This window comes from Ailuropoda melanoleuca, chromosome X (genome assembly GCF_002007445.2).
Source record: "Ailuropoda melanoleuca isolate Jingjing chromosome X, ASM200744v2, whole genome shotgun sequence".
In the NCBI taxonomy this organism is placed as follows: domain Eukaryota; kingdom Metazoa; phylum Chordata; class Mammalia; order Carnivora; family Ursidae; genus Ailuropoda; species Ailuropoda melanoleuca.
In genome coordinates this window covers 73129233-73146617 of record NC_048238.1, presented here as the reverse complement: position 1 = coordinate 73146617, position 17385 = coordinate 73129233, and the positions used below count along the sequence as shown (strand labels likewise).

Genomic DNA, 17385 nt, shown 5'->3' with positions numbered 1-17385 from the left:
TTTCTAGTCACATCTGTTAGTTCCACCCTCAGTGCAGTTGAGGGGAGGATACAACTATCTCTTACTCACTGATATATTGCTCAAGTGTTCAAAGACATAGATCAAGCATGTATGTATGATATCCTAGACTGATGGAGGTTTCCTAGGACACAGGACTAGAAAAATATCCAACAAACCAAGGTTAGTTGGTCAGTGTGCATGTATATGTATATATATATATGTATATATGTATATGTATGTTTGTGTGCGTGCGTGTGTGTGTGTAAGTGTAGAACCTGCAAAATCTACATTACTAAAAATTTTAGAGTTTAACATTTGGGGGCATTTAATTTTTTTTTTTGAAACTTAGTAAAATTTCAGGTAGTTAAAAAACCCATTACAGCAACTGGCAAGCGTGGGTAGAAGGCTAAGAGAAGCAAGGACATTTGTAGGCTCTTATTTATGTGTTTTTCTTTCTAACGGCTGCCAATCTTCCAAGTCAGGAAATATTTGCACATGTTCTAGACATCTTCCTGAAGGTATGAGGCTCTCTTGAAACCATCCTTATACTTGGCCATGCCAGCAACACTACAGCAAACTACAGTACCCTGAGAAAAAATATACTCTTTCAAACTTCCTAAATGACTCATTCAGCAGAAAGTAATAAAAAAAAAAAGTAAGGCTAATATTTCCATCCTTTGGAAATATTTATCTCTACACAGTGCCACCTTTTTTATAGTCAGGATAGAAAGTTACTTAGGTGGTATAATTTTGAAAGGCCAACCTGTCTCCAGCATTGGTTTCGGAGCGTGTCATTAGTCAATTCTTTCCATCAAGGCACATCTGCAGAGAGCGCCTGTTAAAATATGTCATTTGGGAAGGGGTCACTTTTGTACACATCTTTTTAGTCACACAAGAAATTGTGCCAAGCACCCATATGTATTCTGCTAATTTCAAAAAGATTATATAGGTGATTAAGATAGATTTTCTGGAGACATCTAATTTTTTCATAATACCTACTTGTACAATGACAACACTGATAATAAATGGAGCAGGCAATAGAAAACATACTACATCTACATTGCAAGTTTTGCTTGTCATATATCCCTGATGCCCTTGTGCCTACTATGTGCTAGGCACTTTATTAGGTGCTCTGGAGGTATAGCCAAAATTAAAAAGTTCCTGTCTGTCCCTGAAGAAATTTGCAAACTAGTTTTAAAGACTAATAAATTCTTAAGCATTCACTCTAAGACTTGTAGCTGGTTTTCTACTATCGTTCCAAGGCTTTATTTTGTGACAAGGTGGGAGGAACTTGGCAGCTTGAAAAAGTCTTGTAGAGGTTAACCACAGGAAAGCCTCAAGATGTAAGTTCTGTTGAAACCTGTATGCCCATTTGATGGGACAATATCCAGAGAATTTTACTTAAGCAGCACACCTGTTATATACATTTCCTCACCTCAAGGCTAAATCTGCCTCCATCTACCTGCTCAATTCTCTTCTGCTGCCATCCTCTAACCTTTCAAGCTATAGCCACTTAGTCCCTACATGTAATTTATTCCAGCCTAGACTCTGGGAGAAATTCTATTGTTAGGCAGGAAACATACAAGGGTACCCTAAATTATATATATAAATTATTATATAATTTATAAAGTATATATAAATATCATAAATAATAAATATAATAAATATTATATAGATGTTTCACCCATGTTCCTACCCTAAATTATATTTATCTATCTAATTTTCACCATGTTCCTAGAAATGTATGTTAGAAAATACCTAAAACTTTTAAAATTTGTTAATTTTTAATATCCCTACCGATCAGAAACCAATCACCCACAAAGGAGATGCTGAAGTTCTATTTTATCTTTGAGAGGCACTAAATTTCAATTATCCTTTGTTGTCTCCCTCTTCTCTGGGGCTCCCAGCAGGAGCAGTAATTGAGGCATAAAGCCCTGGAGACAGGCCCCTGTTCACTAGAAAAGAATAAAGAAGTGACAGCAAGCAATCTCTGCTTTCCTAGGGTTTTCAAGAGTCTGAGTAGGAATTTTGTCACGAGCTTCAAGTGTCCTTCAAAGGCCATCTGATTTGTTCCTGTCCACTTCTGAAATTCTAAATCCCAGAAAAAGTTCCTCAGACTTGAGTGTGTCTTAGTGCCTGTCATGAAGGTATCAAATATGCTGAGGGACACATCATGAACAATCTTCATAACTGACCTCTGTTTACCAGGTTCCTATATACTCCCTATACTCGGGCAGATATTTTTTTTTCAACTGGCTGATATAGTTGAATGCTTTTTGACTGTGGCTTGTATATGCTGAGCTGAATAAAATATAGTAGAGTTAAGAGCACAAACCTAAGAGCCAGGAAAATTTTGGTTTGACTCCTGACTTTGCAACTTACTTTTGTGAACTTGTTTAGTAATTCAAGTTACCTCAGTTTCCTCATTTATGAGATGGGTGGAGGATGTTAACAATGGTGCCCACATCATAACCCTCTTATGAAATATAAATGATAAAATGCAAATTTAGCACTAAGAACAATGTAAGCATTCAATAAATGTTACCCACTTTTAGGACATTAAGCTCACTATCTCTAAAGTAACTAAATTTCATTTTCCATCTTTTTTTCTTCCTCATCCAATTTGTATACCAACTAATGTTATTTAATTTTAATTATTTTCTCAGAGCCAAGAAAAGCTATCCTTATGTAAGAACTCTTAAACTTGTCCTTTTTGATTATGGTGGTGTTTTTATTTTATTTTGTTTTGTTTCTCTTCAGTTAATGATTTATACGAAATGTTACTGGCAATGCTTAGAATATAATCAATCTTCTTTTCCCTCAGGGGACCCTGAATAATTCAACCTCCTTTCCCTATTCATAAAGGGACTCTGCCTATAAATGACATACCTAAAAGGAGCTTTCCTATTTTTCCAACACAAATTACACATAAACCACTTCTATGTCATTATTTCTCTAACTGAAATGACACACAATTTATACCTAATTTCCCCCCTCTTTCTCCATGCTCTGATGGAGGAGGAATTTGTTATAACCCGGGTGTATCTGAGCAGGGAAAAATAAGACTGCAGGTTAAAAAAACTGCTTATATATTCTGATATTATTTGATATTTTAGCACAATTTTACTCACAGGCTTCTTTGTACGAACCTGCCTTCCATATAGCCCCAGCAACATAAAAATGTAAGAGCTTCCACTTTTTCTTTGACACCTCCAGAGAGCTACCATGGCACATTCATTTCTAAATGCAATTTTAGCATCATTCACAAAACTACATTAGACATAGATACACAAATATGGTAGGATGTTGGAAATTCTTAAAACTGAGTTAAGACTTTTTATTTCAAGACTTAGAATTGCATAAATGCTATTTTCTAAACTGTCTGTTTCATAAAATGTAGTGGAAACCTAGCTAACTATTTTTTAGTGGCCAGATACTAGAGGATCAAGGAAAGCAAGAACTCTTGATTCTTCAACCACCTTTCTCAAATTTACTGAGAATCTGACCACAATCCTATTTATCCATATATCTATATGTAATTTATATTCTATGTAGTATAACTTATGTATATATACACAAAGATATAGTATATATGTGCACATATATGTATTTGTATATATACACATATGTATATACGTAATAATCTACATATATAATATATATAAATATGTATGTATATATGTATATGCAAAATAAAACAAAACTAAATTTTTAGTTTATTAGACACAGAGTACATTAATGTTTCTAGCACTGCTCCCACTCATTTCCATCTCTCTTTAAAACGCTTTATAAAGGGGCACCTGGGTGGCACAGTTGGTTAAGCATCTGACTCTTGGTTTTGGCTCAGGTCATGATCTCAGGGTCGTGAGATTGAGCCCTGTGTGGGGCTCTGTGGCTCAGGTCGTTATCTCAGGGTCATGAGATTGAGCCCCGCGTGGGGCTCTGCGCTCAGGGTGGAGTTTGCTTAAGATTCTATCTCCCTCTTCCTCTGCCCCTCCTGCTCACGTTTGCTCTCTCTCTCTGAAATAAATAAATAAATCTTTAAAAAATAAAATGGTTTATAAAAGCTGTCCACATAAATTTTCCTAGGACTCACAAATTAGAAAGAGCTTTAAGTGTATAAACTAAGCATTGATCATGCAATTTTGTATATCTGTAAGGAGCCCCACAGAGATTTATGTGTATATTTTATAAAAACTTTTGTAATTGGAATGCTCTTATCTGATTGACCAAAGACACAATGCTATAATTTATTTGACTTAGATTTTGTTTAGAAATACATATTTGCCTCCACACATTTGAATTTGTCTTTTCTATCCCTAGAACAACTTCGTAAAGTCAACTTAATTAGAAATCAAAGATATGAGATCATAATTTTTGCATTACCACAACACACCAAATATAGAATTTGAATTTCTCCCCATGTATATCTGTGAACTTGTTAAACAGATTAGAGTAGTTGTGAAAAAAATTAATTCTGGCCTCCTAAGAGCACAAATCCCACATATAACTCTTTCACCTTTTGGACCTATGATGCTATTGCTTCTTCCCCCCTCAAGATTTATCAGGAGGTAGAAGTAAGGTATAATACAAAAATGAAAAGACAAGCCTACAACTCAGAGCCTAGGTTAGATTCCACAGCTGGAGAGATGTCATGGTCAAGATAGAAATATTCCATTTTTTTCCCAAGGCCTTTAAGCCTCAGTACCTCCCACTAATTTGGTCCCCTGAATCTCAATTTACTCAGCCTATATTAGCTCTTTTCACCCCCATTGCAAATATTCAACCTCAGTTCTCTTATTGAAAAAAAAAAGTTTGTTTCCTGGAATTTCGGTTAGAAGCTTCATTATACTTTCTACATTCAGGGAAAAACAAAACAAAACAAAACAAAAAACTGACATCCTTAATTCCTCCCTCCTTTTGCCCAATCTCACCCTACCTCTCCCTTTCCCTCCTGTTACATATCACTCCCTCCTCAAATGTAGAGGCCACAATCATAGGGAAAATAACTTCCTTCCTTAGGTCTACTAAAACTAAATCAATAAAAGCACCCCCAAATGTTTTCTGATCATTCTAACTAGCACCTAGTGACTAACACAGTGCTTGGGACATAGTAGGCATTTGATGAATATTTTTTTAAAAATTTTATTATGGAAAAATTTAAACATTCAAAGCAATGTTTTTATTTAAGGGATAAATTTAATATTTCTTACGTGGAGCAGCAGGAGGTTTACTTAAAAAAGGCCAAGCCCCACTTTTGAGGCATATTATCGTAAGGAGGTGATGCCACAAGAAAAAGGCAGAACCAAGAGAGGGCTCTGGACTTATGGTACTGCAGTAGGAAGGAACCACAACCTAGTAAGCCTGTAGCCTCAAGTCAGCTTCTGCTTCAGCTCCTGCTTCTGAGGCTTGCAATGTATAATAAAATGCACAGTGTTATGCACTTTATGGGCGCTCAAGCAGTATTTGTTGGCTGACTTAATTGAGCTATATTTGCAAAATGGCAAGGATGTGAGGAAACTTTCCTACCTAAAAAGAAAGCATTCACAGTGCTAGACATTTGGTAGGCAAATAAACAGTATAATTTCAGCCTAAAAGGAAAAATACTCAAACCCCCTTCCAATAGGCCTAGTGGCTAGGCAACCCAAATGTCAGCATGTTTCTGAAACTTAATTTAAAATATCATAAATTGTACGTCATCAACTTTGAGGATATTTCTTTTTGCTTTTCTGTTCCCATTCCCTGCTCCAACTTCAAATCCAGAAAATGTAAATAATAAACCTAAATCCCACCTGTCTGGTAAAGTAAAAGTAATGTGTCAAAGAGTGATAAAAAAATTTTTAAAGTGATACATTTGACAGTGTTTTGAAAAGAAATTTCCATATTCAACAGTGTACTTCCACAGTGTAAGCAATTCAGGAATTTGCTTGTGATTATAATGCCACACTTTCATTTATCTGACCTAATCTGCTGACTACGAAGGGGCAGATAATTCCTCTACTATCTCTCAAGGATAAATGCTTCCTTATGCCCAAGGTATATTTTTTAAGTTTTAGAACAAGAAGATATTTGGGGCAGTCCCTTCCTTCTTCCAGCATTAATTTCATTCCATTAGGTACCAGGCACATGTGACAATTAAGCTCTAGACTCAATTATAGAGGTTTACCCTATTTCAGGTAAACTTTTCCTTTGCTTGAGATGGTTGCCTTAAACCTTTTCCTACTGCCTTTTCTGCCCTCACCACCTTAAAATGGCAACATGGAAATAGATGATTGAGATTAAAGTTGTAGTCAAGACTCCATGAAGATCAAGGCAAAATGGTTCATTTTGGAGATTCAGTTATTTGTCTTACCCCACTAGTATTCTGCTTAACAAAATGGTGTTAGTTAACAGTAACATATAATGAAATATCCTACCTTCCCAATACACTGGCTACCCAGTTTTATCTTTTCATTGGGTATTATAGTAATTATTGACCTAAAATATGAGGCCTTTTTATCAAGTGGTAGAGAAAAGAATAGAAAAACATGATGACAATCATTTTATTTGGTGAAATGAGGAACTACTTCAACTAACAGCCAATAAGGAACTTCTATTTTGCAAGATGGTGAAGGGGATATAAGACAGTTACAAGTATGCTGTTATCAGTAAGAATAAGATTAGTTTACATTTTATTGAGTTCTAGGCACTATGCTAGGTGTATTGTCAAAAAGCCAGATGAAACCCTTGAGATTATCTAGTCTAACACATTGATTTTAAAATTGAGGAGATTAGCCCAGAAAAGTCAAGTTACAGGTATAGTGTCAGTTAGTAGGAGAGTCTGTTTGCCACCCACCATGCTACCTTAAAGGGTCTTGGTCTCCTTCTTAATATTTCATAAAATAACTGTGGTCTCTCTGTGTACATTGCTCTTTGGGAAATTGTTTATTTTTCTAATAGTACCTTTAAAAAACAAGTTCCAACCTACTTTCTTTCTACTTATATGGTCTCACATGGGAAAATTCTAAATATTCCTCTACTTCAAGTGACGACTCTTAAGCTATGAGACTAGCAGCTAAAGGTGAAGAGGAAACTGTATTTTCTGACTCTACTAGGGGGAAAAAAGGAAGAATGATACTTTCTCCTGAAAAGAGAAAGAAAAATAAAACCCACTATTTTAAGTGAGGTTTGTACTGGCAGAAGGTGGGAGAGGGTAGAAAGATAGGCATCTAATTAGAAGAAAAACAGGAAAGTAAAAGAGTTACAATGTGGAGTGTGCAACTCAGCCTTCATTTCAATGTGCACAGACCTCAGCAGACAGCTGGAAACCTGCCAGAGAACAAGGCCTTGGAAACAAGCTGGAAGACATTGGAGAGACCTTAACCAAAACAAACACCAGCAGGGGATGTGGTTGGCGGCACTGAAAAAGCAAAGGACTCTATGAGTCACTCTGACATTAATTTTGAATGGTATCATGCTTCCATTTTGTTGTACAGGGTATTTATACAGCATTTGGTACTGTCTAATACATACATACACATGTATATTTTACTATATATGCACAAATATGTATGTTCTTTACCTAAATAATATAACATTACAAACATTAGAAATATAGAATAGAAAACATATGGAATAGACAATTACATGCAGTATCTCACTATTCTATTTAATATACCATTTTTCACATGCATGGTTTTTTAACCAGAGTGTACATATAATAATATGGAATACTTTGCTTAATGTATTAAAGACAGTTCCGTGGTGCTAGATGTCTTCATAAACACTTCTTTTCAGAGCAATGAAATTGACTGAGTAGGTATTTACTTCATCTTATTTTTTACTATTTAGGATTTTGCTGAATTTGTGTTTTCACAAATAATAACAACAGTAATACACTGTTTTTAAATTTTATCAAATCTTGTAAGATGTTATTAGTTCCATTGTATAAATAAGGAATTATATACTCAGAGGTTAAGGGACTTGCTCAAGGTCATAGCTAATTAATGGTCAAGCAAGTACTGAATCAGGTCTGCCTTGTTCCAAAGGAGGCCCCCTTTTCACTACAATATGCTACCTTTCTGTTAAAATAAATCTTTATGCTTTTTCTACATTTTTGGTGTTTATCATATATTTCCAAAAGTGGGATTATTGGCATAAAAGTATGAATATTTTAAAAGCATTTTCTATATACTCAAGATTATTTTCCAAGAAGGAGGTATTGATCTACAGTAACACCATCCCAAGACTTTTTAAATAAGGAAATTAATTTGAGGTAGAAAAAAAGAGGTCATATCAATGAGTGACAAAGGAAAATATGCCTAATGTAAGTAAAGCATCTGTAATCATCTACCTTCTGTAACACAGAGGTTTCTGCTTTGAAGATTTAATGGTAGAAAGTGTTCTCTATCTCTGGATCTGAATAGATACATATGAAATTCTTAGGAATTACAAATATGTACAGGACCTAACATATGGTAGATGCTTCATGAAGATTCAGTTAAAAGGAATTGACATGGACTTCTGGCTCCTGATGAGAATGTGGAAAGTTGGAAAGAGTGCCACCCCTACCCTAGCAACAAGAAAAAGCTGAATGATCTACAAAATCATAACTTTTATAGAACCCAGAGAGAAGTCTCAAGGCAACCACCTAGCCTGATGTCTGAAGAAAGATAAGCATCTGCAAGGAGAGATGGAACATGAGCACAGGCTCACCTGTGGCTGCAGAGGAAAAGCATGGTCATCATAGAAGGTGGTATAAAGAATTCAGCTAAATTTTTAATGAACTGCTAAAGGCCAAGTATGGACTAGCCTGAGAGTACAATACCCTTGGGCGCCATAGATATAAGAGGAATTTATACACATTTACAGGCTTTGCTCCATGGATTTACAGTACTGACCTAATAGAGAGCAGAAGCCATTGCAGTAGGAAAAGCATGAAACCATGTCCAATTCCTTTCTTCCTAAGGACTAAGAGCCCTAAGCTTTAAGGGAAAGGCAGCAAACTGTTCCGCCCAGGTAATAGAGGAAGACCTACTAACAATTCCTCTATTTCTGGGAAGGGGCAGGAATTAGTCCTGGACCCAGACCATTAAGAAGTCTCCTACCACTAGCAGAGGGAAAGAGTAACTAAGAATGTCCCACTTCCATGACCCAGAGGCATAAGATCTGCTTAAGGCTGAGGCTGAATCGAGAAAACAGAGAACTCCTCCCTGTCCCACACCAGAAAGAAAACAGAGAATTCCTCTCTGTCCCAGGCTAACAAGCACTTAATAAGAAGCAATACTAGCATACCATTAGAGAGGCACAGGAACGTGAAGAGAGAATCTTTTTGAAGCACAGATGCACAGGGGAGGTCCAAGGCTGAGGGTAGAGCAGGAATATGGAGAACCGCACCACCATGTTAAGCACATGGTAACAGAGGAACTCGAAACTGGTGATGAACTGAGGGTACCCATACCAACAAAATAACCCAAACATAGTTCATCGTATTAGATTGACTCAACCTCCCATATTAATGACTTAGAAGAACAAGTGTGCCCATTTCCAAGCATAAATACATTTACTTCAATCTCTACTGTTCCACTAGTGATGTCTGGCATTCAAACAAACATTTTAAGAAACAAATAATCAAGCAAAAAATTAAAAAAAGCTCACTCTTAAGAGACAAAGCAATCGATATGACCAGCCTTAAAGGTGACATGGATATTCAAAGTATGAGACAAAATTTAACATGACTATAATTAATACGTGAAAGGTTTTAGTGAAACATATGGAAAACATGCATGAACAAATGGAAATTTCAACAATGATGTTAACTATAAAAAGGTCAAGTGAAAATGCTAGAAATGAAAAAAATAAAAGAGCTAAAAAATGCCTTTGACAGTCTCATCAGTTGGCTTAAAAAAGGTTGAGAGAGGAATCAGAAAACTGAAGATAGGAAATAATGGATCCAAAGTGAAATGCAAAGAGGAAAGAGAATAAAAGAAAATAAACATATGAACACATACACACACACATAAGAAACAAAATAGAGCATCAAAGATCCGTGAGTTAATATCAAATGGCCTAACAAATATAAAATTGGTTTCTACAAGGAGAAGAAAGAGAAGAAAGCAAAAAAAAAAATTGAAGAGATAAAGGTCAAGAATTTCTCTCCCAAAATAAAATATGTCAAATTATATATCCAAGAAGTTCAGAGAACCCCAAGGATGATAAATAGCCCACCAAAGGTACACACACACACACACGTAAAAAACAAAAACCCTAGACATTTCATATTTAAACTGCTAAAAAACAAAGTTAAAGACAAAAGTCTTAAAATCAGTAAGAAGAAAAATACAAAGGAGCAAAGATAGGAATGGCAGTAAACTTCAGAAACTATGCAAGCCAGAAGAAAATAGAGTCCTATCTTTAAAGTGCTGAAAGAAAAATAAAATATCAATATAAAATTATATATCCAGTGTAAATATATTTTAAAAATGAAGAAGAAATGAGGGATTTTCACACAAACCAAAGCAGAGAATTCATTACCAGGAGCCCTGCACTATACAAAACATTATAGATAATTCTTCAGGCTTAAGAAGTATAGAAACTTGGATTCGCCCAAAGAAATGAAAATTCCAGATATGGCTCAAATGAACAAAAATATAACTCTTTCTTCTTTATAATTGCTCTAGAAGATAATTAAGTAAAAAGTAATAGTATTGAGTATAGGGAACAAAGTAGTAGTATTGTGGGTTTATATCACACATAAAGGTAAAATATATAACAAATATAACCATACTACACAATCCGAGACAACACACAGCAAAAGCATTACTTGAAGAATATTACTTGAAGGTATACTGTATATTTTAAAATGTATTGGAAAAAACTTGATTCTGGTGATAGTTACTTGACTAAATGACTACATGACTTGTCCAAACTCATGGAATTGTATATTTAAAAGGGCAAATTTTACCAAATGTAAACTATACCTCAATAAACCCTAGTTTTAAAAAAGAGTTACCATGCACAACTCACCTTTTACCCTCTTGACTTTTCTTCATTTTATGGCATCACAGTTCTGATGACTGATGATGAAAAACCATCTTTTTGTGTTATCTAACCTTACCTTTGCTTTTTACCTCATATGATTGATGTTTTTATTCCTAAAATCTGGTGGTGGAGAGAGCTGTATTCCTTCAAATAAAAAAAAAATACAGAAACACACACACACAAACACACCCCTCACGATATGGAGTCATAGAGATTGTAAATATAACATAAAGAGGTGAAGAAGAACTTCTGTGTATGTAGGTGTATGTATCTATGTATATGGTGACAAAATTCACCTAGATCACACAATTGTTAACTAATCATTCAGTCTGAGATGCAAGTGAGGTAACACAAGCAACATATTTGTGTTTGTATCACATCACTGTCTATAGCTTATTGATTTTGTTAAAAGGTAAAATCAAAATGGTTTTTAAAAAGTGTCATGAATATTGGCATTCTCTCTGTTCCCTCTAGGGAACAGGTTCTTTCTGCTTTTAGGAGCCTTCCACAATGCTATGCTTACTAGTCAGCTTTGGTGCTATAGGTACATTTGTGCAAATTTTAAAGATCTCCCCCACTCCAACTTGGGTACATGATTTTCTTTTAAAAGCCCCTTCTAGGCAGATGCAACCTAAAAGTACAAGGCTTGGCAAGCAGAGGGAACGTTGTCTAAACTAGAGAGAAGCCTCTTCCACTGGACCTATACCAGGACACCTCTATACAACCCGTATGGAGGGCTGTGGTTAGTCTACACTAAGGATCAGCCTAGGGACAGTGATTTGGTTTTTGAGGGGCAGGCTTGGGGAAAAGGAACACTGTATTTGTACAGAACCTCATAAAAGATTGAGAAAAATGTCTAATCTCCATACTAGAGTGTGGAGGAAGGTGATAAAGATGATAGGACCTTTAAAGTAACCCCATCTCCAAGCCAGCCCTCAACAATATCCCTGCTTTACCTGTGCATCAACATTATCCTCAACAACCATGCAAGGAATATATTACAACTGCAAATATACAGTTATTTGTGCGCTTACATACATAATATATGTGCCTCTCCCAATCCTTCCCACACACATACACACATTTAATCACTTATACATTTTTAGACCATAAGCCCTGGAAGAGCAGAGATAATCTGTTTTGGTTATCACTTTATGTCTAGAGGCTGTGACAGGGCTCAGCACACACTTTGTGCTTAATAAATAATCATTAAATAAATGCAGAGTTTTTCTTATTAGATTATTTGGCTAATTCTTTTACACACATGTGCACGGTATGATACAGAATGTCGTGGAAATGTTCATTTTTGTAACATTCAGTTTAAAGGTTGAATGTAATTTGAATGATATGGGTGTATAAACATAAAACAAATGATATTTTTATTTGGGTACATCTAATTTGAATTAATTCCCTTTTCTGTTGATGATTTTATTAATTTTCTACTAATAATTTTTAGATCTTATGTTTGGCCTGTTGGTTCACTATAGATTTCCAATCCATTTCTTCTGTAATAATTCCCACAGATATCATGAGCTATCTCAATTTGATTCATCTCTCAAAGTGAAATGCTTTTGTCATTATTTGCTCTCCAATATAGGGATTTCACTTGCAATCATTGTTATTAGAAAATGAAGAACCAATACATAATCTAACTCCACTTACCAAATAGATCCTGCCATAAGTACCAAGGCCAATGGTTTTATCCAGTGAGAATATTCCAGTTGGATCCTACAAAAATGTAGAACAAAAATTGTCAATCTTCTTGGAAAAGTAGGCAAGCATTCAATTACCTAGAATGGTATTTTCAATCTGCCTTGCTTCCTTAGAATTTCCATGGGAGGAACCTAAGTGTCACTTACCAAAACAATAAAGCATGTCATGATTTTCCTGGACAGAGTATAGTCATTTATGAAAAGGAAACAGTGACATAAACATTAAGCAGTTGTATGACAAATTATCACAAATCTGTAAAATGCTTACAATTATGTCCAGTTGAAGCATATTCATAATGCAAATATAACAATTATTGAAATAGAGATAAATTTATCTACTTGTAATTGACATACTCTTTTAAAACTCATTTTTTGAGTACTAACCAGACAGGCAGAAAGTTTAGCATATAGCAATGATAAGTTGATACTGGATAGTCTGGACAGTTTACATAACAGTAATTCATGAGAAAGAAAATAACCTCTAAATATGAATAACAGAAGATGAGGTGTATATACACAATGGCATATTACTCAGCCATGAGAAAGAATGAGATCTTGCCATTTGCAACAACATGGACGGACCCAGAGAATATCATGCTAAGCGAAATAAGTCAGAGAAAGAAAGACAAATACCACATAATATCACTTATATGTGGAACTTATGAAATAAAACAAATGAGCAAAAAGAAAAAAGAGACAAAAAAACAAACAGAGAACAAACAGATGGTTATCAGAGGGACAGTGTGTGTGGAGGGATAGATGAAGTAGGTGAAGGAGATTAAGAGTACACTTATTGTGATGAACACTGAGTGATGTACAGAATTGTTGAATCACTATATTGTACATCTGAAGCTAATATAACACAGCATGCTAATTATACTTCAATTAAATAAATGAATAAATCTTTAGTGGCCCCCTGAAAAGAATATGTACAGTGTCTTGAATCAGGACAAGTCAATAAAATCAGATTTTCTTTAAAAATTAAAAAATATATATATGAATAACACCAAAAGCATGGCATTAAAAGACTGCAGTGTTTTTTTTTTAAACTAGACAGTTGGGTTTTTTTATTTTTAAGTTAATTTTTGCATCAGCTGAATACCTTTCATTGGCACAAATTCCCTGATGATATTTTCTGTGTCTTAAGCCTGAATGTGGCATCATAGGAGACAAAATAAACATGTTTATGGACAGATTCCTAAGATTTCCATTATTCATTCTTAAAAATTGCCTCTTAACCTTTTCTATGGATATCCCTTTCTTGTTCACCACAAAACATGGTTTCTTGAATTTTATCACTACTTAAACTTTTCGTCTAGCAGCTTATTTTGCTATATTAGCAAAACCAGTATGAGGTATGAGTAGATGCCAGTTTATACACAAAGTGGTAGGATCATTGGCAAATCCTTAGAGAGTCACATGCCTCATATAGAAAGCACATTTTATAAACACAGACTTCGTTTAACCTTGTTTGAAAACATTTTTTATCATTGTGACAAATGTGAGCTAAACAGAAAAACTATTGAGGATATGCAATGTATATGAATGAAATTATGGATTTCTTAAAACTGTCACAGTATTTGTGTAATCTAACAAAACTGTCATAGGGAAATGACACAGATCTGGGATTACTTCAGTCAATAAGTATTCAACTGGACAGAGTCAGGAGACTGGGGGTTTAGCCCCAGCTCTGCCATTAATTAACTATATGACTCTGGGTAAGTTATTTACTCTTTCTGGGACTTAGTTTTCACACATATAAAATGAAGGTTTTGTGTTAGATGACTTCCTAGCTTTAAAATTCTATAGGAAAAAATCAGATTCTAATGTTGTAAAGTCCCAATTAGATTTGAAATGACCACTGTTAGAGAAAATAGCAGCCTACTTTCTTAAAGTCATCATCAAAATCAATGTCACAATAGGCACTCTATTATTATAACCAAATAGTTCAGGGAACATACTCCCAATGAAAATATAAAAGCTATTTAAAATGATAATTTTGAGAATTTAAGAAAAATAAAAACAAATTGTTACAATGGCCTTGATATTAAGCATATCGTTATAACTCATTGAAAAAGTGATGGGAGAAAAGCTGGCCAACAAAGAAGTTGCTAAGGTTTGGCTTAAAGACTTTATCACTTTAGCATATTTCTTTGAAGAATATTATTAAGGGATTTATATTAGACATTATTAATTCTGGAGGAAAAACCTCCGACCATCTGTCAAAAGAATCAAATGTTTAGCTGATTTCTATTGGTAACCCATTCTTTTTTATAGTTAAGGCCACATTTTAGCTTAAAAAACACCACATATTAGAGAATTACTATATTATCTGAACAACTCTATTTCTGAATCTTTGAGCACAAAAGTCCTAAATGTCTTTAAGCCTTTTTCTAGCCTTCAAAAGCAAAATACCTTATTCATATTTGAGCTCAGGTATCTAATTACTAAAACAAAAAACACAAAAACAAACAAAAAAGCCAAAGAAATGGAAGGGGATAATAAAATACCTGTGGAATTCTTAGAGGCCTTATTTTATCTGTATTCATGTTGTTTGGAAATGTTTTCCTGCTCACAAATGACCAAAACATCCTAATTCTCCACATGCTCACATTTTTAAAGAGTGTTATAAACATTTTTCTTCTATTCTTAAAGGCAGCTCAACTTAGCATTCATCTATACTAAGAGTACTTTTTTCCTCAGTTTTATGCAATATTTTTGTTCCCCATCTCTGCACTAGTATCTTTCAAGACTAAATGATTGTCAAATTGGGAAACAAAGAGAGAGGAACTGTGCTAATTATTAGTAGGGTACTATTACTCAATTTCTTATATCAGACTTTCCACTGAATGATAAAGTTTATTCTGGGTTCCCAATGAAGTAAACATTGAAAAGGAACCTCTTTTTTTATATCTGTGAAATTAAAAAGTCCACATCAGAGGGGTCTTCATAATTACTTGGTCCTTTCCTCTGCCCTGCCACTCTAAGAAAACCAGCAGAGGAAAGGTCTTTATATCTATGACTGCTACAATAATTTGGAGATTATTTGGCAGTTTCATATGCTTTGGTGTTCTATTTGGTTAAACAAGAAACCCTAATTTTTAAAAGCTTTTCTTAAAAGAAATTATGAAAATTCTAAGTCTTAAAACATTTTTGAGCCATAAAATGTTGAGCAAACACTTTACACTTTGTTATATTTTTTAGGTATCCAAAATATCTCCTGCAATTTAAAAGTCTTAGTCTGGTTGTTCCCTGAAACCCAGAACTTTCAGGAGTTGTTTCTGTCTTCTGAATTCAAGGAGAGGGGGAAGGAATGAGCACCCTGATGGACAATTTTATTAAGGATAGAGTGGGGGTAACAGGAAGAAAAAGAACCACTAGAAGGCAGTGTTTACTGGTCATGGAGGACACTCAAAAGCAGAGGCTGATCAACAGAACCAAATATAGCAGAAATTAAGAACAAAAGGGAACTGATAAATGGTCAATATGGGTAGCAATAAATTTTAGATTTAGGGCAGTAAAGAAAGTGAACTAAGGAACAAAAGCCATTATTCAGACAGCTAAAGGAAGGGAAAAGATTGAACAGCACCTAGAAGGAATAGCAGAGGCTGTTCTTCTTTTGTTTTAAATATTAGAAATAGAGATTTTATGAAGAGTTTATGAAGAGAAAAACCTGAAAATGACATATATAACACAGTAAGTGCCAGAGTGAATTTCAGGGAAGTACTATTTCAGTTAGAAGAATGGGCTTCACGATTCAAGTGGAAAATTTAGAAAGGAAAATCTCTTCCACAAGACCAGTGCTTCTCAAACTATGGACTGTAGAGATTCTCCCTACTTGAGAATCATCTGGGGAATCGTGTTTAAAATACAGATTACTTGGGGCACCTGGCTGGCTCAGTCGGAGCAGCATGCAGCTCTTGATCTTGGGGTTGTAAGTTCTAGTCCCGTGTTGGGTGTAGAAAGAATAAAAAAAAAATCTTAACAAAATAAAATGCAGATGCCTTGTCCCTACCATGGAATTATGAAATCAGAATTTCTGAGGATGGGTCCCAATCCCCCAAATGACTCTTGTGCATTATTCTTGTGCACTAATATAAAACCGACTGCTCTAGAAATTGGGTGAAAAAAGACTGAGAAAAGAGATTGAAGTACAATGTCATGCTGAGGTGATGTTTGAAATACATAATGGAGGACATGCTGAAAGTTTCAAAACTTGTGGACTAGAAGGTAAAACTGCTTCAAAACAGGGGGCTAAAGTACTTGCTAAAGTGGGAAGGTTCTTACGACTGAGTGTGGAAAGCAGACTTGGTCTGGGTGGTGGAAGACTGGGAGAGCTGACAGTTATATTTAAATATAAACCTAATGTAATTCAAATATAGTTTTTGGATCATGTGCTATTTCAGATCACCTCTGCCACTACTGTCCTCCAGGCCTGTCTAATCCTGACCCCAATATAGATTAGGACTACACATGGCAGTGTCAAATACCAAGGCCACAGCCATGAGGAATGTCATTACCATACTGGGCACAGAAGGCAAAAGGGACTATCATAGTGAAAGACATGCCAGATTTGGAGATGAAGAAATAGTTTCCAGTCCCAAGGATTGAGTGACATAGGCAGAGAAAAAGATAGATAGATATATCTATATAT

General features: G+C 35.0%; 1 protein-coding gene across 3 annotated transcripts in view; it reads right to left on the bottom strand.

Moving 5' to 3' along the window:
* NRK (Nik related kinase) overlaps window positions 1-17385 on the bottom strand; it is a 132854-nt gene that overhangs the window by 112014 nt on the left and 3455 nt on the right. For all 3 annotated transcript variants that reach the window (XM_034649733.1, XM_019809123.2, XM_019809124.2), the window contains exon 2: window positions 12682-12747. In XM_034649733.1, the coding sequence (XP_034505624.1) occupies window positions 12682-12747 (66 nt within the window). The remainder of the gene's footprint in view (window positions 1-12681; window positions 12748-17385) is intronic.